The 22,003-nt window shown below is 35.8% G+C and overlaps 4 protein-coding genes across 5 annotated transcripts; 1 reads left to right on the forward strand and 3 right to left on the reverse strand.

Annotated features, from left to right (window-relative positions):
* The first annotated feature begins 356 nt into the window (after positions 1-356).
* On the forward strand, positions 357-3,255 carry ARR11 (response regulator 11). 2 transcript variants are annotated; one of them, XM_089608124.1, is made up of 5 exons: positions 357-654; positions 1,191-1,343; positions 1,442-1,840; positions 2,115-2,191; positions 2,312-3,255. In XM_089608124.1, exons 1-5 carry the CDS (start codon positions 528-530, stop codon positions 3,029-3,031), a joined length of 1,476 nt encoding a protein of 491 aa, XP_089464250.1. In that variant the 5' UTR covers positions 357-527; the 3' UTR covers positions 3,032-3,255. The 2 variants fall into 2 exon arrangements, with proteins under 2 accessions (XP_089464250.1, XP_089464251.1); XM_089608125.1 differs by lacking the exon at positions 357-654 and adding an exon at positions 741-784.
* A 158-nt stretch (positions 3,256-3,413) lies between these two features.
* LOC149403467 (TPX2 (targeting protein for Xklp2) protein family) lies at positions 3,414-5,615 on the reverse strand. The gene is made up of 5 exons (XM_089609820.1): positions 5,321-5,615; positions 4,772-5,053; positions 4,006-4,341; positions 3,826-3,897; positions 3,414-3,712 (listed from the first exon to the last, which is right to left on the reverse strand). Exons 1-5 carry the CDS (start codon positions 5,381-5,383, stop codon positions 3,563-3,565), a joined length of 903 nt encoding a protein of 300 aa, XP_089465946.1. The 5' UTR covers positions 5,384-5,615; the 3' UTR covers positions 3,414-3,562.
* Positions 5,616-9,824: 4,209 nt separating this feature from the next.
* Positions 9,825-11,417, reverse strand: LOC149403468 (transcription factor MYB72-like). The gene is made up of 3 exons (XM_089609785.1): positions 11,285-11,417; positions 11,020-11,149; positions 9,825-10,430 (listed from the first exon to the last, which is right to left on the reverse strand). Exons 1-3 carry the CDS (start codon positions 11,415-11,417, stop codon positions 9,965-9,967), a joined length of 729 nt encoding a protein of 242 aa, XP_089465911.1. The 3' UTR covers positions 9,825-9,964.
* A 2,705-nt stretch (positions 11,418-14,122) lies between these two features.
* LOC149403469 (transcription termination factor MTEF18, mitochondrial-like) lies at positions 14,123-20,677 on the reverse strand. Its single transcript, XM_089608701.1, has 6 exons — positions 20,527-20,677; positions 20,439-20,454; positions 15,869-16,888; positions 14,522-14,778; positions 14,296-14,438; positions 14,123-14,239 (listed from the first exon to the last, which is right to left on the reverse strand). The coding sequence occupies exons 1-6, from the start codon at positions 20,675-20,677 to the stop codon at positions 14,123-14,125; spliced, it is 1,704 nt and encodes a 567-aa protein (XP_089464827.1).
* Between the last annotated feature and the right edge of the window lie 1,326 nt (positions 20,678-22,003).

Consider the following 22,003-nt stretch of genomic DNA (forward strand, 5'->3'; position numbering starts at 1 on the left):
AGAGGGTAATTATTATTTTTTGTCCTTTTTTCTAATTTGTTCTATTGGAAGAACGATGCCAAATTATTTTGTAAACTCTAATGAAGATCTTAGCTTTACGTATTATTAGTGAATAATTTTATAAAAAAAAAATATTTACAAACAGAAAAACGAAAATAAAAGAAAACAAGGAAACAAAAATGTCCAAACTGAAAGGTAGTTAAATACTAACATGAAGTACAGTGACCGTTAATAATTCAGCGCCAATATTCTCTATTTGTCAGCTTTCCCTAAAAGTATTGAAATAATATATAATTTAACCCTCCCTTATTATAACAATTTAAATAATTTTATACAAAACTAGACCAACCAATTTCCATTTGAAGAGTTCGAAAGAGAGATATAAATACAATATAGTCACACAATCGGCTAAAGTTTCACTCGAACTCATCACACTCCAACACTAATCATCATCTTTTTTGTCTCCTTTTCTTCTTCTCCTTTTTCTTCTCTTTCGTAATTGAGTCCTTAATCGATCAAAATCAAGTATGGAAAACGGGTTTTCTTCTCCGAGAAGTGATGTTTTCCCGGCCGGTCTCAGGGTTCTCGTCGTCGACGATGATCCGACGTGGCTCAAACTTTTGGAGAAGATGCTCAAGAAGTGTTCCTACGATGGTTTTTCTTCTTTTTCTATATTCTCATCAATATAATTTTTTTATTCTAATTTAAATTTCATCTTGCCATAATTGCTCATTTCTTTCTTTAATTTACTTTTTCCTGAAATTCTCAAAGTCGCCTATTTTTGGTATGAATCCAAAATACTGATGATTCCTTCTGAATCTGTGATTAATGTTTGAATTACACTAGTCTTATTGTTCTTGCTATGATTGCTCATTTTTCTTCTAAAATTTTCAAAGTGGCCTATTTGTGGTATGACTCATAATATTGATACTACTTACTATATTTTCTTTGTGAACTTTACTTCAAGGGAATTATCTGCGAATCAGTTACTAGGTTTTGAAGTTCTAAACTTCTCCCAGACAAAAAAAAAAAAAATAAAAAAAAAAACACTTTTTAAGAAAGCCCTTTTGTGATGTTTGTTTGTTCCGTATATCAATCTCATTCCATGCAAGGCATTATTTATTATTATTATTATTTTTTTTTCATTTTAGATCAAAATCCAAAATGTAGACCCTCTTTTGGAATTGCAGTGACAACGTGTGGCTTAGCCAAGGACGCTCTGAGACTCCTCCGAGAGCGAAAAGACGGTTTCGACATCGTGATCAGCGATGTCAACATGCCCGACATGGACGGCTTCAAGCTCCTCGAACACGTCGGCCTCGAGATGGATCTCCCCGTCATAAGTCCGTTCAAAATTCACAAAAAAAAAAAAAAAAAATCAAATACTTGTCGAAAAAAAAAAATTACGCGTCAATTATTTTTTATTTTATTTTTTTTGCAGTGATGTCGGTGGACGGAGAGACGAGCCGCGTGATGAAGGGGGTCCAACACGGCGCGTGCGATTACCTCCTCAAGCCGATACGGATGAAGGAGCTAAAGAACATTTGGCAACACGTTTTTCGGAAGAAGATTCACGAGATTAGGGACATCGAGAGCGGCCACGATTGCCTCGACGGGCTTATAATGTCTTCCAACGGCCATTGCGACGATGCTCACAGCTTTCTCGGCTTCGAGGACTTCGCCGGCGGTTCGGCCAGGAAGAGGAAAGACTACTCCGAGAATCGTCAAGACGAGAGGGACTACAACGGGGAAGCCGCTTCCTCCAAGAAGGCGAGGGTAGTTTGGTCCGTCGATCTTCACCAGAAGTTCGTCAAGGCCGTCAATCATATCGGCTTCGACAGTAAGTACTATGGTCTAGTCACACTTATTGCCGTGAGATCATAATAAGCTCGTTTGACCGGGAATTGGTTTTGAGATTAAACTTTTCATGATAGATCATAATAAGCTAGTTTGACTGTGAGCTAGTTTTGAGATGAAACTTCATGATACTTTACTGACTATCTGTCTGTTTTTTTTTTTAAATAGAACTATATCATAATAAGCTAGTTTGATTGGGAACCGGTTTTGAGATGAAACTTCATGATACTCAACTGTCTGTACTATTTATTTAACAGAAGTGGGTCCCAAGAAGATCTTGGACCTCATGAATGTATCGTGGCTGACACGAGAGAACGTCGCAAGCCACTTGCAGGTAAGCGAGTCAGTCAGTCTCGGGTCTCGATTTCGGCTTCTTCTTTTCCTACTTCTTCTCGAAGACTTGTCCGAGTCACTGATTCTATTTATTATTCGTTTCTTGTTTGAAACTACGCAGAAGTACCGGCTTTACTTGAGCAGGCTTCAGAAGGAGAAAGAGATCGACCCGAAAGCCCCTCTTCCGTTCTTGCCCCCGAAAGAGCCTCCATTCCCCGGAAACTATATCCTCGAAGATGATCTCAAGGGAATAGCTTCCGAGCCCTCGACAACCACCGCCACCACCACCACCACCACCACCACCACCAATACCAAACCAGAAATGAGGTTCGCAGCGAATTTCGGCGGTCAAAGTCAAAACTTCTCTTGGGGCGGCGATCAAGTGCCCGAAATCCAATTTGGACGAGACCACAAACCGGCTCTTCGCAACGAGGACAATATCACCAAGCTTCCATTACCCGACCCGGCTCATGAAACGCCCTCGGTCAGCTCGAAGAAGAAGCCCTCTCGCGGGCCCGAATTATTCGAAAACCGCGAACCCGTCTACACAAGCACGTCATCGAGCTTTCAGGCCGCCGATTTGGACTCGGCTGCCCTGAGAAGCCTTCCCTTCGACATCTGCAACGAATTTCAGTTCGTGTTTCAGAGCGACATTCATCAAGGCGACGGAGACTTTCTCGGGGGCTCTTCGGACTGTTTTGATGACCCGGGAATCAACTACTTCAACGACGCTGCTCTTTTCCACGCTTACGATGCGCTGAGGTTCGGGTTCGACTATCCGTACTATGACCCGACAGAGTGCTCGAAGACGATAGCGGATCAGAGCCTATTGACTTGGTGATGATGATAATCGCGCTACGTTTTTTTCGAGACAGTTTCAAAGCTGCTTATTTCAGTTGTTCCTAAAAAGAATCAGTCTCTACAAGAAAATTAATGGATTTGGAGTGTTATTCTTCTTCTCTGACCATTTTTGGGGTTTTTATTTTTATCATCATAAGCTTGCTTGTGCTGCAAGCAAATATAGAATCTGCAATGGAAAACGATGATATTTGTCTGTTTTATAAATTAGTTGGCTCTAACACTAGCAATTTTACTGAAGCACATTGATGACTGTTTCATACCTGTGCTTCACACAATCACTAACTTTTAGCATTTTTTATAAAGATCGAAAAAAATAAACTCGGAAGCTTGTAGCAGAAGTTATCAATTTCAAATCTCCAATGATGACAAAAAAGTTTTTTTTTTTTTTTTTTTTGGTAAAAGTAGAACTATGCAGATCACAATCCCAACTAAAATGGCTAATTACATCTATAAAAATAAAAATAAAAACTCTATGGTATTTGTTGCTCCCTCTCTATGTATGATTTTCTTACTAAACGAATGAATTAGACACTGAATTCTGGATATTTGGAGAGGAGTTCTCGTGAGCATTCTTCTTCTGAGAGCGAGAAGCGAGCACGTGGTTCGAAGAACGAGCGATCTTCTCCGAGCTCTGATTTTTCCCGGGCTTCTGTGTTTTAGGCTGCATTGAAGAAATCCGTGATGAGAGTAAGTGAACTTAGGTGATGCAAAATGAATCCTTTCAAATAAAAGAATCCTCTGAATAATGTGGACTCTTTCAATGGAAGGACTAACCTGGTGTTTAATTTGTGGAAGTTTCTTCGCAGCCTCTTCGGCTTTTCTTCGCTCCTCGAGCTTCTCGTAAAACTGCCACAAGACAAGAAAGAAAAAAAAAAAAAAACAGAGAGATCACGCCTCGTTGAACAAAACAATTTGTAAAACCGATTAAGAGAAAATATTCGAAAGAGCCGTTACCTCTTTTCTTTTCGCTGCTCTCTCTTCGCTTCTGAGGTTGAAAGGCAAGGACGCGATCGAACGCCTCGGCTTGATCGCTTCCGAGGTCGAAGAACCGGGTGCGATTCGTAGCGGCAATGCTCTCTTTGACGTTCCATTTGCTGTTATTGCTTTCGAGCTTCTCGTCTCACTCGCTCGAGAAGAGGTCAGATTGAGCGACGAGTCGATCGCTCTCTCGCTCTTCTTTCTACTCTCGGAGCCTCTCGCGGTTTTCTTAACCGCCAGAGACGAGAGGGCTATTATCGGTGGGGAATTCTCTGGAGGTTTGGCTTCGATCTCGCGAGTCAGAGGACATTCCTATACAAATATATGTGGAAGATTCAGGACGACAGATAGGTTGCAATTCGGAGAGTGTTCAAATATATAATTGGAAAAAAAAAACCCTAGGTGAAAGTACAAAATAGTCCCTCAACCCGCAACTATGTCTCGTGAACAGGGACGGTGACACTCTGCTCCGGCCACCCTTCGTATATATTTTACCTTAAAAATTTACAAATTAGTCCCCTTGCTAAAATATTTGTTACATTTAAGGTCTATTAATTTACATGTTTGGCTCTGTCCCTGCTCGTGTTTTGTCGCATTTCGGGTCTTCCAGGCCCGAACAAGCCCATTCGGGTTATTAGAACTCTAACAAACATGTAGTAAAGCAAATAAAAATACAAAGCACAAGGACATAAATTCACGCGAAAATCCCGCCGGTAAAAAAAAAAAAAAAAAAAAATACTACCTCTTCTTCTTGTGTGGGAAGGTCATTGTTGTTTTGATCATGGCTTTCATTTTTTTCCGAGGCGGCAGCGGCCAAGGCGGCGGCGGCTCTCTCAGCGGCTTTTTTCTTGAAATAGGCCTCGAAGTAGGCTCTCTTCTCGGCCACCGAGCCGGGCTTGGAGTGCCTCTCGGCTTCTTCGAGGTACCGGTTCCGAGTAAAAGCCGACCACTTGTCCCACGCCAACGCCTCGTTCATGAACCGCCCGAACGACACCGACTCGCTCACCGCTTTCACTGCCTCTCCCTGAAAACCCAATTTCTGACATCATATATCATCTCTCTCTCTCTCTCTCGCAAGTGTTAAATATTAACTTGGATTCATACCGTATTCCCAAAGTCTTAAACTTTCTCATAAAGGGTGTCAGAAAATCAAAACAAAAACCATGACACAATTCAGAAAACAGTATTGGACGTAGTTTGATTTGATTTCATACGAGTGAACAAAAAATAAAGCAAACAAAGAAATGTGAAAAATATATATGGAAAGAAACAAGAAAATGGGAATGATAACCTCTTCACGGGAATAGCCGATCGGTTGAGACAGAGATCTTCTGAGATAAGCCGATTCGCTCATCTTTCTGTCGTGATTACAGAATTTCTGTCTCTTTTATAGAACCAGAATACGTATGATTTCTTGTAGTCAAATAGCTCTTTCAGGGGATTTTTCGGTTTTTATGTTTGGATTTATACTCATTTCATGGGTCAATTTCTTTTGTTTTTCTGTGAAGAAACTGACACCAAGAAAGAATTGCAGAGAGAGAGTTTACGAGGCAGTAGTGTAGCGATATTTGCAATGCTAGAAAGAAAACTTCTTTTTGCTCGGCAGTTTTGGGCCCTATGATATAGTTTTTTAATTTTGATCTAACGATTGGAAATACTTGATAATATCCCATAAGGATTATGATTAAGAAGAAGAAGAAGAAAAAAAAAACCTAGAAAAAATTTCTACTTTTAGATTTTCGAATATACCTGTCTTTAAAAGTGTTGACGGCAAAGTTTTCGTAATTATTTTCCATAGATGGTAAGAATTTTAGAATTATTCTGTTTATTTTTTTTGTCCCTTTCTATATAAATATTTATATAGACGTTACGGTATAGCATTAATTAAAGGAGTTAATTTGAAATTAGAAAATTCATCCAATTTCATCATCTTATATTTTTTTAAGGAGAGTCAAGTTCCTATTTATATTCAGAAAGACAAATTAAGCTTTCTATTGGAATGGAATGTGAAAATGCAAATAAATTGGGTCCCATAAGTGAGAAATGATTGCTCCTTTTAATCCCAACGTCTAGTTTTTCTCGGAATAATTTGAATGATCCAACGTGGACATGTAAATGTCATGGACATCTGAAAGGCATGGAGCCATTTATTTGATCTAACTTAGCATTCACAAAATTAAGTACACCAGAAATGATTATCTTGTAAATTAAATTTATACCAATGTTATGTATTTCGTCAAAATGTCTTGCAACAATATATTATTTTGTTTTATATACGGTCATTTTCCCATTTTCACTTTAAGATAACATATACACCACCCTAAACGTGAACAATGAGAAGAGAATTAATGGGAATTCTCTTCTCTTATCTTTCTTTTAGGGAAGAGAAATTTCTATTTTCCATAACATAGTAATAAGAGGCAATGTCTCTTCAACTTGCATCATGATGCCGCCACGTGGCGCCTCCAGACAGCGACACGTGGTGGTTTTTTTTTTTTTTTTTTTTTTTTTTTTTTTTTTTTTTTTTTTCTTTTCTTCAACGCCCTTTAACGGTTTTTTTTTTCGGCCTTTAACATTTTTTTTTCTTTTCTTTCATCAATACATTTTTTATAATTAGTTTATGTATATTATAATAATAATTACTAATACTATATTATAATATATCAATAACATACATTATCCTTTATTTTTTTCCCGACCTTTAATTTTTTTTCCCGATCTCATCAATATATTTTGTATATCTTTTTTATTTATATTATTTTCTTTTTTCTCCCTCTTTCATCAATATATTTTGTATAATTTGTTTATGTATATTATAATCATATAACTAATACTATATTATCATATATCAATAACATACATTATTTTGAATATATGTTATTATATATCTTCTATATAACATAATTAGTAAGGAGCAACTCCTCCCGCACGTGCATCATAGGGCCGCCACGTACCCCGTCAGACGGCGACACGTAGCATTTTTTTCCTCCCAGCCTTCAAAATTTTTTCCCCATCTTTCATCAATATATTTTGTATAATATTTTTTATGTATATTAATTTTTTTTTCTTCCCTCTCTTATCAATATATTTTGTATAAATTTTTTAATGTATATTATAATCATAATTACTAATATTATATTATACTATACCAATAACATACATTATTTTGAGTATATATTATTATATATGTATATATATATATATATATATTCTTGGAAAAACTATGTGGTATTAATATTACACGTAGATTTTATATGTTATTGTTTGATGTATAACAATATTTTTGCAATTTAACATAACAATATTCATTAATATAAATGTAAGATTTTTTTTTTACTTTCTATTTCTTTATATATTTTTTTTCTAATTTCTTTTATCAAAATTTAACTTCAACTTTTACTTACATAATTTTTTTTCGCCATAATACTTCTAAGAAATCTGACAGATAGGAAAACAAACAGTATTTTGAAAACCTTTGAATCATAACAGAATTTTTTTTCTACCTTTTGTTATTTTTTAAACATCATTGACAACGATTTTGCTAGATTTAATGTAATACAATTAAAAGTCTTCAACTTACTTTATTTTTCTTATTTTTATTTTCCACTTTTTGTTTAAAAATAATAATAGTTTTGCTGACTCGCGCATCGCGCGTTTTTTAAACTAGTCTTTAAATAAGGAAAGAGAATTCTCTTCTCCTTGCAATAAAGAGAAGAGAAGTAAAAAAAAAGTGTTCTTTTCCCCCTCTTGAAATGTTTTTTTTTTTAATCTGAGTCATTGGATTGTTGACCGTTGAAGATCCAATGGCTCAGAATTTTTGACCGTTGGACCCCAAAAATTACCTTTTTTGACCGTTGCACCCCAGAAAATTAAAAAAAAAAATGTTTTTTAACCCCCTCAATATTTTTCTCTATAGATACACCCTTATTTCTCAAATCTTTTTCCACAAATCACTCTCAAACTCTCTCATATTTTGTCCTTCCTCAATGGCCACCCCAAGAAAGACGTCTTGTTTTTTTGTCCTTCCTCAATGAAAACCATCTACTTTCCATATTCTAATATATTCATTGGGATTTTTTTTTTTTTTTTTTTTTTTTTTAGTTTTGCTTATTTGGGCCATATCCCACCGGCCCAATAGCCCAACACATTGTGATCCAAGCACCTATGTTCTGGATAGATCTCACATCCAAGCCTGACTAATCATGTCCGATAAGGCCCGGGTTGGATGCGGGACCCAACCTAGACACATGTGCTTGGACCACACTTCGTGAGTGAAAAATTACGAGGACCTCTTGGGCATGCTCACTTAGGCATACATACCAAAAAAAAAAGAGTTTTGCAAGCCACCCGTTAAAATCTCGAGCACCAATGCTGAAGAGATCCACGAGCACTAGCATTTGGGAGCTTACGAGCGAATGACATGTAAACACATACACTCATGAACGCCGAGACAAAAGGCTTGGATTAGAAGCTAGAGATATGATCTTTGAGCATCCATCTCGAGATGGGTGCTCAAAATCCTAGCAAATGCGACAAACAACACTTGGCATATGCAAATAATTCAAGCCTATACATTTTTGTTGATTCATTAACGGTAGGGGTATGAAGAAGAATATGGCATGTTTATGTTGAATACATCTTTCAAAATATAACGGAGAAAACATGAGATTGAATGTTGAATTTATATTTGAAGTTAAGCGGCTTGTAATGAGCAAAAGTAAAAGGGATATCTGGATATGAGTATTAATATCTTGAATTTTTATTTATTTATAACAAAACCAACCAATTTTTTTCACATCTTAAACAACATTTATCACAAAAACCTCACAATTTGTCACGAAATCTCAATTTTTGATGATAAATTTGTCACAAAATCCAATATTTTGTGACAACGTTGATAATAAATGTAGAGTTTTCTCTCTCTTTTTAAAAAAAAAAAAAAAAATCCTACTGTTGTCGTTGAAAATCGGACAACGTCGAAGACTTTGGGCGGTTCGACCTAAAGCCAGACCAAGTCGCCGCGTCCGAGCCGGGTTTGTAGAAACTCGAAAGTCACGAGTTCCCTCCCCTAACTCAAGAACGTTATTCGTTCGTCGCAGAGATCCGAGAGTAAGAAGAAGAAGAAGAAAATAAGTTTAGAGGGGCACAGAGGCGGTGCATCTGGCACGCGCTCTGACGCTCAACATTAGTCTGATTGTTGTGAGTGAGGTGGTGGCGCCATTATTCTTTGAGAATGTTTGAGAGAATCAGGCTCGATCAGAGTGAAAACATGTGCGGGAGGTCTTCGGCAGTGTTTCACGACTCTAGAATCGAGTGATTGTCTTGAGAGAGAATTGTGTACCTTTTGCCTCTAGATGAGAGGTCTATTAATAGTGGATTCAGTGATGGAGAATTCCTAAATTTCGTGGTGCAAGGAGCGCACAACGTCATTTGGCTTTTGCGGGGCGCATGAGCCGCGCGTCAGTTCCAGGCGCATGGGCGTGTTGCGCCACTTGATTGGTGTAGTGCGCGATGTGATTTTCAGGAGTTTTGAGGCGCACGCGAGGGGATTTTTAGGGGCTTGTTGGTTTTTTTCTTCTTTTCTTTTTTTTGCCTTTATTCGTGAGCTCGTCTCAAGTGGACTTTTTAGCTTTTGTGAGCCCGAATTGAGCTTCTTTGTGGGCTTATTTCGACTTTGACGTGAAATTCTTTGTAAGTCACAAAAAATTTAATATTTATGAAAACGATTGATAACACCTACTAATAGTAATGTTCATGTCCGCTTCTCAAACTAAAACACAAAGTGATAACTGCGAATACTATTCATACAACAAATACTTCCCAAATTCAATTAGTGTCAATGCCACTTTTGAGCCTATATCACCCCAGGAAATATATTTATCTCCACAAAAGAATATAATTGTTTTAAAAAGGAAAAAAAATCAATAATTAATAATTATACATCTTCTAGAAAAAATACATGTCCAAGGGGATCAAAAGTGTTACATGCTAGCAAGGACTCCATTGTACTACTCGTCCAATAGTGTTGGAAATCTTTGTCAGACAAATACAAATCGTCATCGAATATTTCCGAGGAAAATATACTAGAATAGCTTGTAGACGACGAGGAAGACGACGATGATAGACCCACGTTGTCACAAACATTATTCATATCGTTTTCGGATATTGCGATATCATTTTCTGATGAAGCTATGATAGGATTATTGCTATCTTGTTGTGGGCTAAGCTTTGGTACTTGTTCTTCATCAGAAGATGATGATGCAGATTTTGGAGTTTCTTCTAATTCACGGTTGATCGAATTCTTCTGCGACTCTTTTATTTTTTTCTTTATTTTGCAATTCCAGTGGTTTTTTATCTCGTTGTCGGTCCGGCCAGGAAAATGTGACGCAATTTTAGCCCACCTGTTTGAGCAGAAAAAATAATTGGTTCATTAGGCTTCAAAATAAGGTTTATTTACTTGCACCAACTACCTCTTAACTTTCTGAATTGGTAGAACTAAATCTAATATCTAATATTTTCTTGGACGAAAAGTGACCAATGTGACTTTATTTTTTTAAGACTAAAATGGTCAATTAATATGGTTATGTAAAACGAGACTAATTAGTTGCCAAAACAAATGTTAACAATAATGGACTGTACGCGGAGTGAAAAATGCACATTTGAGTTCAAAATTAAAAGTATTAAAAGTATCCCAATAAATTAAAACATCGGATCATATATGGAGGGTCACACACTTTTTGAAAAAAAAATCATCAAAAGAATAATATGGAAATTGCTACAGATACCAAATTTATAAAATTCAAATAACCCCTTAAAAAGCCTTAAAGTAAACTGAAATAAGTGTTTATTATGGATTTTTTTTTCCTTTCCCCAGGCGTTTGTTTACAAATATACTTCATATATATTGGATAGTATATACTACTTAGCTTTATCATAAATGCAATTAGAAAAATGATAATGTAAAAATCAATACATAATTATGAGACAAACCTGTTGCCAAGGCTAGAATGAAGTTGTATGATCTGATCTTCTTCTTCTTCTGAAAAGTCTCCTCTCTTCAAATCTGGTCTCAAATAATTGATCCACCTCAATCTACAGCTCTTCCCACACCTCTTCAAACCTATATATTTATTAGAATCAAATGGAGTACACACATATTAATGCCTAGTTTATATACTTCATATATATATATATATGTATATATATATATATATGTATATATATATATGTACTTAATATTATCGTTTAGATGTACCTGAAAGTTTAGGGACAAGTCTCCAAGATTGGATGCCATTTTGAAGAATAAAGTTCATGAGCTTTTGGTCTTCTTGTGCGTCCCATTGGCCTCTTTTTAACCCAACCTTATCGCAACAAGGCTTTCTTCCCATAATTTCCAGATATGTGAATTATACTAGTAAGTCTAGTTTTTGATGGATTGTTTAGAGAACTAGCTATATCTTTTGCATATATACATATATATATATATGTATATATACCACGGCAAATTCGATCCAGATGATCATGATGTGCCAGTTCATATACAGAGATTGCAAAATAAACTATACAAGTCGTGCAATGCCTGTTTTTAATTATTTGTTTATTAGCATTTGATAACAGAATATATAAATCCAATCACCTTTTAAGGTTTAATAAGGGTTTACTATATTTTCAGGGATTTGATATATAACGTGAGTCCTTGTTCTCGACATATACTTATTTATTTGTTAAGACAAAGACTTAGTCTATAAGTATATGATATGTAATTAGATGACCCTATATTAGGGTTTATTTTATAGGGCAGTGTAGCGAAATAGCCAAAATGAAATATAAAATTTGTTTTTAGCCTATGTTTCACAATTTTTAGGGAAATAGCCAACAGACTTATGTGGCAATAATTAAGGTCTGATTTACCCTTATTTATTAACAAATTCGTCACTTTCTCTCTCCTACTTTTTTCCTACATTTTTTTTTTTCATAAAAACTTCAAAAAAACCATATCTATCTCATATGAACTCGAAATTGAGTGATTCCAAATCCTACGGATTCGTGACGCCGAGATCTTCAAAAATAGATCCATTGTGTTTGATGAAAAATCATGTTTAATACCATAGATGTAGAAAAATCACGTTACTACATTAAATATAAAAATAACTGGAAATTTTTTGAAATTATCAAAAAAATAAATGGAACTATGATGCATTAAACATAATTTTTCATCAAACACAATGGGTCTATTTTTGAAGATCTCGACGCCACGAATTTGTGGGATCTGAAATCACTCAATTTCGAGTTCGTATGAGAAAGATACGAATTTTTGAAGTTTTTATGCAAAAAAAAAAAAATTATTTGAAAAAAAATAGGAAAGAGAAATGGACGAATTTGTTAATAAATAAGGGTAAATCAGACCTTAATTATTGCCACATAAGCCATTTGGCTATATCCCTAAAAATTGTCAAACATAGGCTAGATCTAAAATCGCATGTTTAAAGTGGCCTAATTATTGGGAGAAGCAAAAGCTTGTGTCTTTTGTATTTCAATAAGCCGCAATATATTCTGATAAAAGATTTCATAATTTTTTTAAAAGGCCATGTACAGTTGTCTTTTAGTATATTATGATTCCCTCTCCTTAATTGCCAACATGAATGACTAATCATTTGATCTGGTTGAAACATTTGGAAGAGATAGTTGATTTTCATTATTATATTCTTTTTTAGCAGAGGAAGAGTTTAGCCAGCAAAGCTAGAGTGGAATATAATGTTCCGAGTTTTTTGTAGTTTAAAATAGAGCATTTTGATGCAGATCCAGTTCAATTTTATCACATAATCGTGTAACAAATATTGTACACAAGCGATTCACAATATATATATATATATATATATATATATACACACACACACACACAAGCAATAGACCCCGACGTTGACCGGGAGACTTGATAAATTTTAATTTAGATAATACTGTGAACGGTTTGCAATTGTTAGTTGTCACTTGTCATACGTAAAAGTTAGTATTTTTTTTACTACTTTTTAATATATATTTAAACCATTTTAATTAAATAATAACTCAGATACAAAAAAAATTAGAAATAGTAAGTTATAATTATGAACACAATTTTTTTTTAGCAACACAAAAATTATGATTAAGCAACATCAGTACTTATATGTTCATTAGTTTTCAATAATTGTACTGATCATATTAATTTGAATTATAAAACTATTAATCGGCTAATAATTATTATCGTTTTAAAGTTAGCTTAGGAAATTTTCATTTTTAGAGTCGTTTCTGGAATTTTCGCTTTTTAGAGTTTGGAATTTTTCGTTTTTTAAAGTCGTTTCTGAAATTTTGTTATATGGTTATTTATGTAATTTTAAAACTTAAATAGGTATTTTGGAAAATTTTAAGAAAAAATCTCGGATTACTGTAGTATGAATAGTGAAATCCGAGTTTTGCTTTATATATATATATAATAATAATAATAATAATAATATGCAAATGAAACTACGAATAAAAAAATTAGAAAAATGAATGTAGATTTAAAAATGACAATGGGCTATATTATTAAGATAGTCGCATCTATTTCCGTAGGAATTGCTGTTAAAGAAAATTTAATTGTCAATATTATAGTTTATTTTGTGCATGGATTTAATTAGTGCCCACATGGCGAAATATGCGGATTTAATTGGACAAAAATAGCCAACCTGAGATGAGCCAATTTGAGTGGGATCCACTTTTCGATGGATCAATATATGTGTGCGCCCACGTGGATTTTAGAGGAAATGGCGGCAAAAGTCCCTAAAATTTTCAGAAACAGTTAAGTCGGTCCCTATTCTTTTTTTTACGGCAAAAGTCCTTAATGTTTAGTTTTCTTAATTCCGTAGGTCCCTAACCCCATTTTGGCGTTAATATGTAACAATGTTAGGTAAAAAAAACGTTAGTTTTGACTGAAAACATATTTTAAGTTAGAAATTAAATAAATAAAACAAATAAAAAACTAATAAAACAAATAAAAACAAATTAAAGCTGTCATCAGAGTATATGAAAACATATTTTCTGCATTGAACAATAGATCTGTAAATTTCATCCTTCCATGTTCTTAAGTTCTGTATTTCTTGGTCGTAATGAGCACAAAGGCTGCGGTGAAATCCGATCCGGGCTGAGCAAACCCGAGGCTATGGAGGAGATAGACCGGCTTCAGAAGAACATCCTGACTCTGCAGACCGAGAGAAGTTTGTGAAGAGCTCGTACGAGAATGGGGTTGCGAAGTACTGGGAGATCGGGAACTCGATCTAGGAGAAGCAGGACCGGGTTTCGATTCTCCAGGACGAGTTCAGTGAGGGGATTCTGATCGATGTCAGCTAGGCTCGGAGCCTCATGGCCGAAGCGGCTCTCCGTTCGTGCTAGGACAAGAGCTTCAAGGACCAAAACGACAATCTCCAGATGCATTTCACTGAGGCTAATTGTAATCTAGGTCCGACGATGAGAAGATCAAAACCGAGCGAAGCGGAGACGACCTGGCCGACGGCGAAGACGCCCCTGTCGGTGCGGGCGGAGCGAGCGAAGTCGTAGTGGCTAGGAGCGAAGCGGTCGTGATCGAGGACGGCGCCAGAGTGGAAGAGAGCCTCCTCGAGATCGCCCTCGATGGTCTTCGCGCTGGGATTCTTCTGCGTCCCCTGGTATCCCACGCCGCAGTACGCAAAGAAGATCGTCACTTTACGCCGCTTGTATCTCGGCTTCTTCTCCAAATCCTTTCTTTTTGTTGTTTTTTTTCATTTAATTATTTTATTTATGATTTAATATGTGTTTTCAGACAAAACTAACGTTTTTTGGCTGACATCATTACATTTTAACGGCATATTGAGGTTAGGGATCTACGGAATTAGGAAAACTAAACATTAAAGACTTTTGCCGTAAAAAAAAGATTAGGGACTAACTTAGCTGTTTCTGAAAACTTTAAGGATTTTTGCCGCCATTTCCTCTGGATTTTATAAATGAATTTAAAAAATACGAACATCCAATTTATAAAAAAAATCGAAACGAGTAAGAATTATTTTAAAAGAGCGAAAAAAAATTATATTTGTAAATCTTCACACAAATTCCAATAGTAAGATAATTCAAAACAATTTGTTGAGCACTACGAAAAATATGGAAAACGTTCGTCGACAATCTTGATGATTAATCAATTATTTGGATGGAGACAATATCAACTATCAAAAATAGCCAACCTATTTTGTATTGGAGTGATATCGTTAGAAGTTGTTAACTTTTTGATGTGAAAGAGAAATATAATTAAGGGAAAATAACACAATTATACCCTGTGTTTAAGTGAAATGTCGAGTTTAACCCTCGGTTTTCAAAAATGTCGAGTTCATAGCCTATGTTTAACTAAAATGACGAAATTATACCCTATGTTTAACTAAAATGACGAAATTATACCCTGAAATGAATAACAGCGTCACAAATCTCCCTTTCATTGATATTAACTCTTAGAATTAATTCCTTTTTTACCCCCTGGACTCGTACCTCGATTTCATTTCACCCCTGGACTCGGGATTGTTGCAGAACTAATCTCAGAACTTAGACACGTGTTACAACTTGCCACTTCCGTCAGTATTTGGACATTAAATTTAACTTTTTGATGACGTGGCAATATTCTAAATACTTTTAATATATAAATATTATTATCAGATTAAATAATTCAATATTTTTATTTCTCTCTCTCTCTCTCTCTCTCTCTCTCTCTCTCTCTCTCTCCTTTCTTCTTCTTCTTCTTTTCTTCTCTGCAATCAAAACCAACAATCAAAACATCACAAAACCAACCTAAATCCATAAAAACTAAAACCCAAAAACCGATCTCTTGATCTTGTCGAAACACCATTCGTGAAGATCCATCGCTTTCATGATATTGGGCAAATTACCCATTCTATTCCGACCCAGAACGTAGCTGTACTTTTGGGCCACGGACTGTATTTCATGTCTCTCCAACCCGAAATGTTCTAGAAGATCGAGCACCGATACCACCTGGGTATCTAGATCGAGATCTAAAAGCTCCGGCCTTTGAAGAACAAACATGGCAATATCTTTACTGTCTCCAACTCCAAATCTTCTGAAGAGCTCTAGCTTTTGCGACATAGCTTTAATGGTGATATTAAGATAAATACCGATGTTATCGATCATCAAATCCACAACCCTTGTCTTGTCGCAACCAAAATCCCAAAAGAATCTGACTTTACAGCAAAGCTCGTACCAAACATCTATGTTTCCCTCGACACAGCTCTCAGCGCCAAGAGCTGTGAAAACTCGCTTCAAGCACTGGAAGATCTCGTCAGAATCTCTGTAAAACTCGCCTTCTAACTCTAACAGACGAGGAAAAGCTTGGATAATTCCGACCAAGACGAGTTTATCGAGACCATTCTGCTCTCTCATCAAACACAACCTCTCCGAGAGCTCCGCCGGAGACTTTCGAAGGACAGACGCGTCGCCGGAGCAGAGCTTACCGAGCATCGTCCAAGGGAAGCCGAACTGGGAAAGCTCCACGGCAGCGTCGAGAGCCGTACTGTCCTGCGAGAAGAAGAACGTTTTCGGGTCCAAGAATCGGTGGACCTCAGATTTGTCGACCCCTATACTCTCGAAGAAAAACTCGAATTCGTTAATGGGCTCGTACCAGAGAATCTGGCAGAAGTTGGCGGGGAAAGTCTTGTTGGAGAATCGGATCTTGGGGAATAGCGTGGCGAGGGAGAAGAGGGAGTTTTTGGCGATGAGCTCGGCGAAGACGAAAGGAATGGACTTTGTGGCGTGGAGGTACTCTCGAAGGGCTTTCTGGGCTTCGGCGAGAGCTGTGGCTTTGTAGTCGCTGTGGATTCTGTTTATGCATCAGAACTTGGGAAGCTTCTTCGAGGCGGTGGAAATGGCAGGTGACGAAGAGAACCCGCGGCGAGATAGGGACGTTTTTGCTGCTTCTCTCAAGCAGAAAAAAGATTTGGGATTGAAGCGTGGCATTTGATTGTTGGTTTTGATTGCGGAGAAGAAAAGAAGAAGAAAAAGAAAGGAGAGAGAGAGAGAGAGAGAGAGAGAGAGAGAGAGAGAGAGAGAGAGAGAGAGAGAGAGAGAGATAAAAATATTGAATTATTTAATCTGATAATAATATTTAAATATTAAAAGTATTTATAATATTGCCACGTCATCAAAAAGTTAAATTTAACGTCCAAATACTGACGGAAGTGGCAAGTTGTAACACGTGTCTAAGTTCTGAGATTAGTTCTGCAACAATCCCGAGTCCAGGGGGTGAAATGAAATCGAGGTACGAGTCCAGGGGGTAAAAAATGAATTAATTCTAACTCTTATATAAGAAAACTAAATAAAATCTAAATCAGTGCCCTAACTTCCAAATTCTCAATTTTGAAATAAAAATAGCCTTAAATTGAAATTAAATTATAAAACTCATACCTCCTAAGAAATGACTTCATTTCGTGTTCGAATTGTAACTCTAAATCCTGGATTCTCTGTTCGAATATGCGATTTTGATGACTATCAACTATCGATGTTTACCCCTTTGCCTCTTTCTGTGTTCTTCACGATTAAGAGATTGTTGTTTATTTTTTAGTTTTTAAATAAATTACATATATGGCGCGAATGAATAAAGATAATTGGTGTTTATATATAAATATTATAGTCAACGTCAATAAAGAGTCAATAAAAAGAATATTCGTGACACTGTTGTCTATTTTAGGGTATGATTTCGTCATTTTAGTTAAACAGATGGTATAATTTCATCATTTTAGTTAAACAGAGGGTATGAACTCGACATTTTTGAAAACCGAAGGTTAAATTCGACATTTTTGATGATGTATTGAAGGTGAGAACTCTTATTATTATTAATATTGGAGTCGCCGAATATCCTTATTATAAGAAAATCTTCTAAACGGATTGTGATATTTCTAATACATTTTTCTTTTATTATATCTAATCAAGGTTTTGTGTCAGATTTTTGTTTTTTTTTTAATAGTATTGTATTTTATTTTTGTTTACCACTTAGTTTTTAATGAATATTGTTTCAATATAATATCGTAATTTTTCTATATCCATCACTTTTCGCAAATAATATTTATAATATTGTAACAGTTCCTTTTGGAACTTTCTGCATTTATTTCTCTCTTTTTTCTGTTTAGGTCTTCTAAAAATACGACGTATCATTACAAGATAAAGACTTATCAATATGAGAACTAATATATATATATATTTTTTTATATTCTCTTCAGTTATTTCTCCAAAAGAGTGGAATAAACATTCTTATAGTAATCGAAATTTCTTTCAATTTCTCTTTCTCCAAGTAATCAAATTTTCGCTCATATTCTAAAGCACGTTTCTCTTCCATCCACCATTTAAATTGGATGAAATGTCTCACATGTGGAGACCTCTGAAGTGGATCCCTTATAAACTAGCCATTAGCCAACGTTTCAATTATAGCTTTTAAATTTCGTCAGTTTTTTTTTTTTTTTTTTAAATCTAACTAATTGACAGCTTTTTTAGGAACAATTATTACGTCTTTGAGATTTCTTTCCTTAATTATCTCTCACACACCATCTCTCGATCCATCTCTTTATTTATGGTCCTGAAATACAAAATTGAAATCACTGAAAAAATAGGGCTCTTTGAATTCAAAGATGTAGAGAAAGAGCCTCGTGCACCGGAAAAAAAAATTAGGTGAGCCATCATGAGGAATCAAATAAAGAACACCACCTCCATTAGGTGGATATGCTCTAATTGCCACCTCCGTACAGTACAAATTTGATCGAATGAAGAAAAAAAAGCTTGAACACTTGCGGGACTCGCAGTCGATCGCAACTGCTCAGACAAATTCTGCCGCCGAGGATCGGGACTAGATTATGATTGCTTCTCCTCTCATTTTTTTTTTCTTCTTTTTATATCAGTTTAAAAAAACGCATCAAGGCATCAACTTCAGCAGGCCAGTCCGCCATGACCGTCCTGGAGGTTCTTCCACAATCGGATCGGTATACCTGTGTTTATTTTTGGTAAATCGTGTTAATATCATTATATATGTAATTTGATTTATTTATGTTTATTCGTATAAATTTTGATTTATTTGTTGGAGAATTGTCGGCTCGAGACGGATGGCAAGTTGGCTCGGCGGTGAAGATTGACGATGAAGATCTCGTAATATTTTTAGAGAATTTTTAATCTATTAATGGAAGAGTTGTTTATTGTAATGTTATTTATTTATTTATTTATTTTTGTTAAATAATTTATATTTGAGGGTATTTTGGTTTGATCAAGTGGGTTAATGTGGTTTATTCACTATTTCACAAAATAAACCAAATATTAATTATTTTGACAATTTTATATTTTTGATTGGTTAGTCTACTCAAGCTCCCATAACATATTTAATATATTCATTAAATAGCTGTAATAATACGTAGGACTTTGGCGACAGAGTTATATATATGTGATTAAAATTGAAATAATGGCTAATGCCTTTTTCATGTCATTTTCATATTCAAAGAAATAAAAAAAGGGCGACAAATGAATCCTACTCAACGTGATTTTACGCAACGTTTGAGCCTAAATATCAAACTCTCCATTATATTTTAATAATAGCCATCATGAACCAAGTATAATAGCAATAATTCATAACACATGAAATTCTAGTGTAGAATATTTGCCTAGTTTATTAATATATAACTAATCTAGTCGTTGTAAGTTACTTTTAATCCATGTCAACAAGCTTTAAATCACCACTTAAGCAAGAGATTTGATTATTTTATATTTAAATTTAACACACGTAATATTTTGAGTTTAAAATTATACGTAAGAGGTATATATGTGCTGAATTGATTCTAGTAGCATTTTTTTTTACTTTATCACAAGAATAATGTCCTTCAAGTTTTTCTTGCGAAAATAATATTTTTTTAGATGTTTACATTTTTTTAAAAATTTGTTTACTAATTTAGGAGAGAAATTGAGAGGATCGGAGGATATACGGATATTTTTATCGTAGTGCAACACACAACAATGACAATTGGCAAGGACGACAAAAAGAAAAGAAAAGAAAAGTGTGAGATCTAACAGCTAATCGAATTGAAAACTTAACCGGATTTAGCGAAAAACAGAAATCGCGCGAGAAATGCTTGCGATACAAGTAACGAAGAAAAGACGAAGAAAAGACACAGCGATTTTATCCTTGGTTCGAATCGATATGATTCTACATCCAAGCACAGGACTAGGGCGTCCTTGATCCACTATATGCAGTCTGATTACAAGCTTTCGATCTACAAACACCACTTTCGCCGGAGAATCGATCGGAGAAGAAGACTCTCTAACAATGGCGACTTTCTCTCTCTAACTCTCAACCAAGAACAGGCTCTTGATTGTTACAAAGAACTCACACTGTTTACACAAGATCACTCAAAGCTAAAACGCAAAAGGTTGTTACAATAACCAACAGACTTGTACCACAAGGTATTTATACACAACGAAATAAACCAGACTCATAAGCCTGCTGACGTGGCGTCTTCTGATTCGTCTCACAGGCTGTGACTCGGATACACATCCTCACAAATCTCCACCTTGTATCCATCTTCAAAGACTCGCCTTGATGGATCTGCCCTAGCCCTGTATCACTGTTTTCACTCATGTTCAAGTCTTAGCATCTTCAGAGCAGTTCTGAATTTGCTGACTGGAACAACCTTAGTGAAAATGTCTGTTGGGTTCACGTCAGTAGAAATCTTCTTCACAAGCACCTTCTTGTCGCTGATGATGTCTTTGATGAAGTGAAGTCTGACGTCTATGTGTTTTGTCCTTTCATGAAACACATTGTGCTTGGACAGGTGAATAGCACTTTATGAATCACAATTGACACACACATCTTCCTCGGAGAGGCCTAACTCTTTGACCAAACCCTTTAGCCATAGAGCCTTTTTTATTGCCTCTTTTATTGCCTCAGTTGTAGAAAGTGCCACTATACGCTGAAGGGAACACTTCCAACTTACTGTATTTCCTCCAACATTAAAAACATACCCTGACAGTGATCTCCTCTTATCACGGTCACCTGCATAGTCAGAGTCACAATACCCTTCAACTCTGCAGTCATTTTCTTCATTTCCTTTGAAGAATAGGCAATGGCTCAGAGTGCCCTTCAAATATCTGATCAGCCATCTGGCAGCTTGCCAATGTTGTCTTCCTGGTTGACTCATATACCTGTTGATCAAACTCACACCATGAGCTATGTCGGGACGAGTACCAATCATTGCATACATGGTACTTCCTACACAGCTTGAGTAGGGTATATTTCTCATGTGATAGTCTTCATCTTCAGCCTCTTCTTTTGGAACAGATTTGAGCTTGAAATGAGCACCAATAGGGACTGAGACTGTCTTGTTGCTATCAAGGTCATATTGGTTCACAACCTTCTTCAAATAGCTTGACTGAGATAGTTTCAGAACCTTTCTTTTTCTGTCTCTGGTAATTTCCATGCCCAAAATCTTGCTTGCAGCTCCCAAATCCTTCATCTCAAATTCTTTGTTCAACTGAGCTTTCATCTTTGAAACCTCTGACTTGTTCTTACAGGCTATGAGCATGTCATCCACATAGATTAGGAGATACATGTGTTGACCATCTTTCAGCTTTGTAAGGTACACACAGCTATCATGCTTGCTTCTCAAGAAACCCTGGTCACTCATGAACTCATCAAATTTAAGATACCACTGCCTTGGGGATTGTTTGAGTCCATATAAGGACTTCTTCAGGAAACATACTTTATCCCCATCTTCATAACCTTCAGGTTGTTGCATGAAGACCTCTTCTTCCAAATTTCCATGTAAGAAAGCTGTCTTGACATCGAGCTGCTCCAGTTCCAGGTCTTGAATTGCAGTTGCTCCTAGGATTACTCTGATTGAAGTATGCTTTACCACTGGTGAAAACACTTCATGGTAGTCAATTCCTTCTACCTGGGAGTAACCTT

Source organism: Urtica dioica, chromosome 3 (assembly GCF_054948205.1).
Source record: "Urtica dioica subsp. dioica isolate 48M chromosome 3, U.dioica_male_clone48M_v1_H2, whole genome shotgun sequence".
In the NCBI taxonomy this organism is placed as follows: Eukaryota; Viridiplantae; Streptophyta; class Magnoliopsida; order Rosales; family Urticaceae; genus Urtica; species Urtica dioica.

Coding starts and splice junctions, on each gene's coding strand:
- ARR11 (XM_089608124.1), top strand. CDS start 528: ATGGAAAACGGGTTTTCTTCTCCGAGAAGTGATGTTTTCCCGGCCGGT. Junction 655..1,190: donor CAAGAAGTGTTCCTACGATG/GTTTTTCTTCTT, acceptor TTGGAATTGCAG/TGACAACGTGTGGCTTAGCC. Junction 1,841..2,114: donor CAATCATATCGGCTTCGACA/GTAAGTACTATG, acceptor TTTATTTAACAG/AAGTGGGTCCCAAGAAGATC.
- LOC149403468 (XM_089609785.1), bottom strand. CDS start 11,417: ATGGGAAGAAAGCCTTGTTGCGATAAGGTTGGGTTAAAAAGAGGCCAA. Junction 11,150..11,284: donor ACTTGTCCCTAAACTTTCAG/GTACATCTAAAC, acceptor ATAAATATATAG/GTTTGAAGAGGTGTGGGAAG. Junction 10,431..11,019: donor CATTCTAGCCTTGGCAACAG/GTTTGTCTCATA, acceptor CTGCTCAAACAG/GTGGGCTAAAATTGCGTCAC.
- LOC149403467 (XM_089609820.1), bottom strand. CDS start 5,383: ATGAGCGAATCGGCTTATCTCAGAAGATCTCTGTCTCAACCGATCGGC. Junction 5,054..5,320: donor TCGGCTATTCCCGTGAAGAG/GTTATCATTCCC, acceptor TTGGGTTTTCAG/GGAGAGGCAGTGAAAGCGGT. Junction 4,342..4,771: donor TTCCCACACAAGAAGAAGAG/GTAGTATTTTTT, acceptor ATATTTGTATAG/GAATGTCCTCTGACTCGCGA.
- LOC149403469 (XM_089608701.1), bottom strand. CDS start 20,677: ATGAGTGAAAACAGTGATACAGGGCTAGGGCAGATCCATCAAGGCGAG. Junction 14,779..15,868: donor ATCAAGAGATCGGTTTTTGG/GTTTTAGTTTTT, acceptor AACAACAAAAAG/AAAGGATTTGGAGAAGAAGC. Junction 14,240..14,295: donor ATCGAGTTCCCGATCTCCCA/GTACTTCGCAAC, acceptor CTCGGTCTGCAG/AGTCAGGATGTTCTTCTGAA.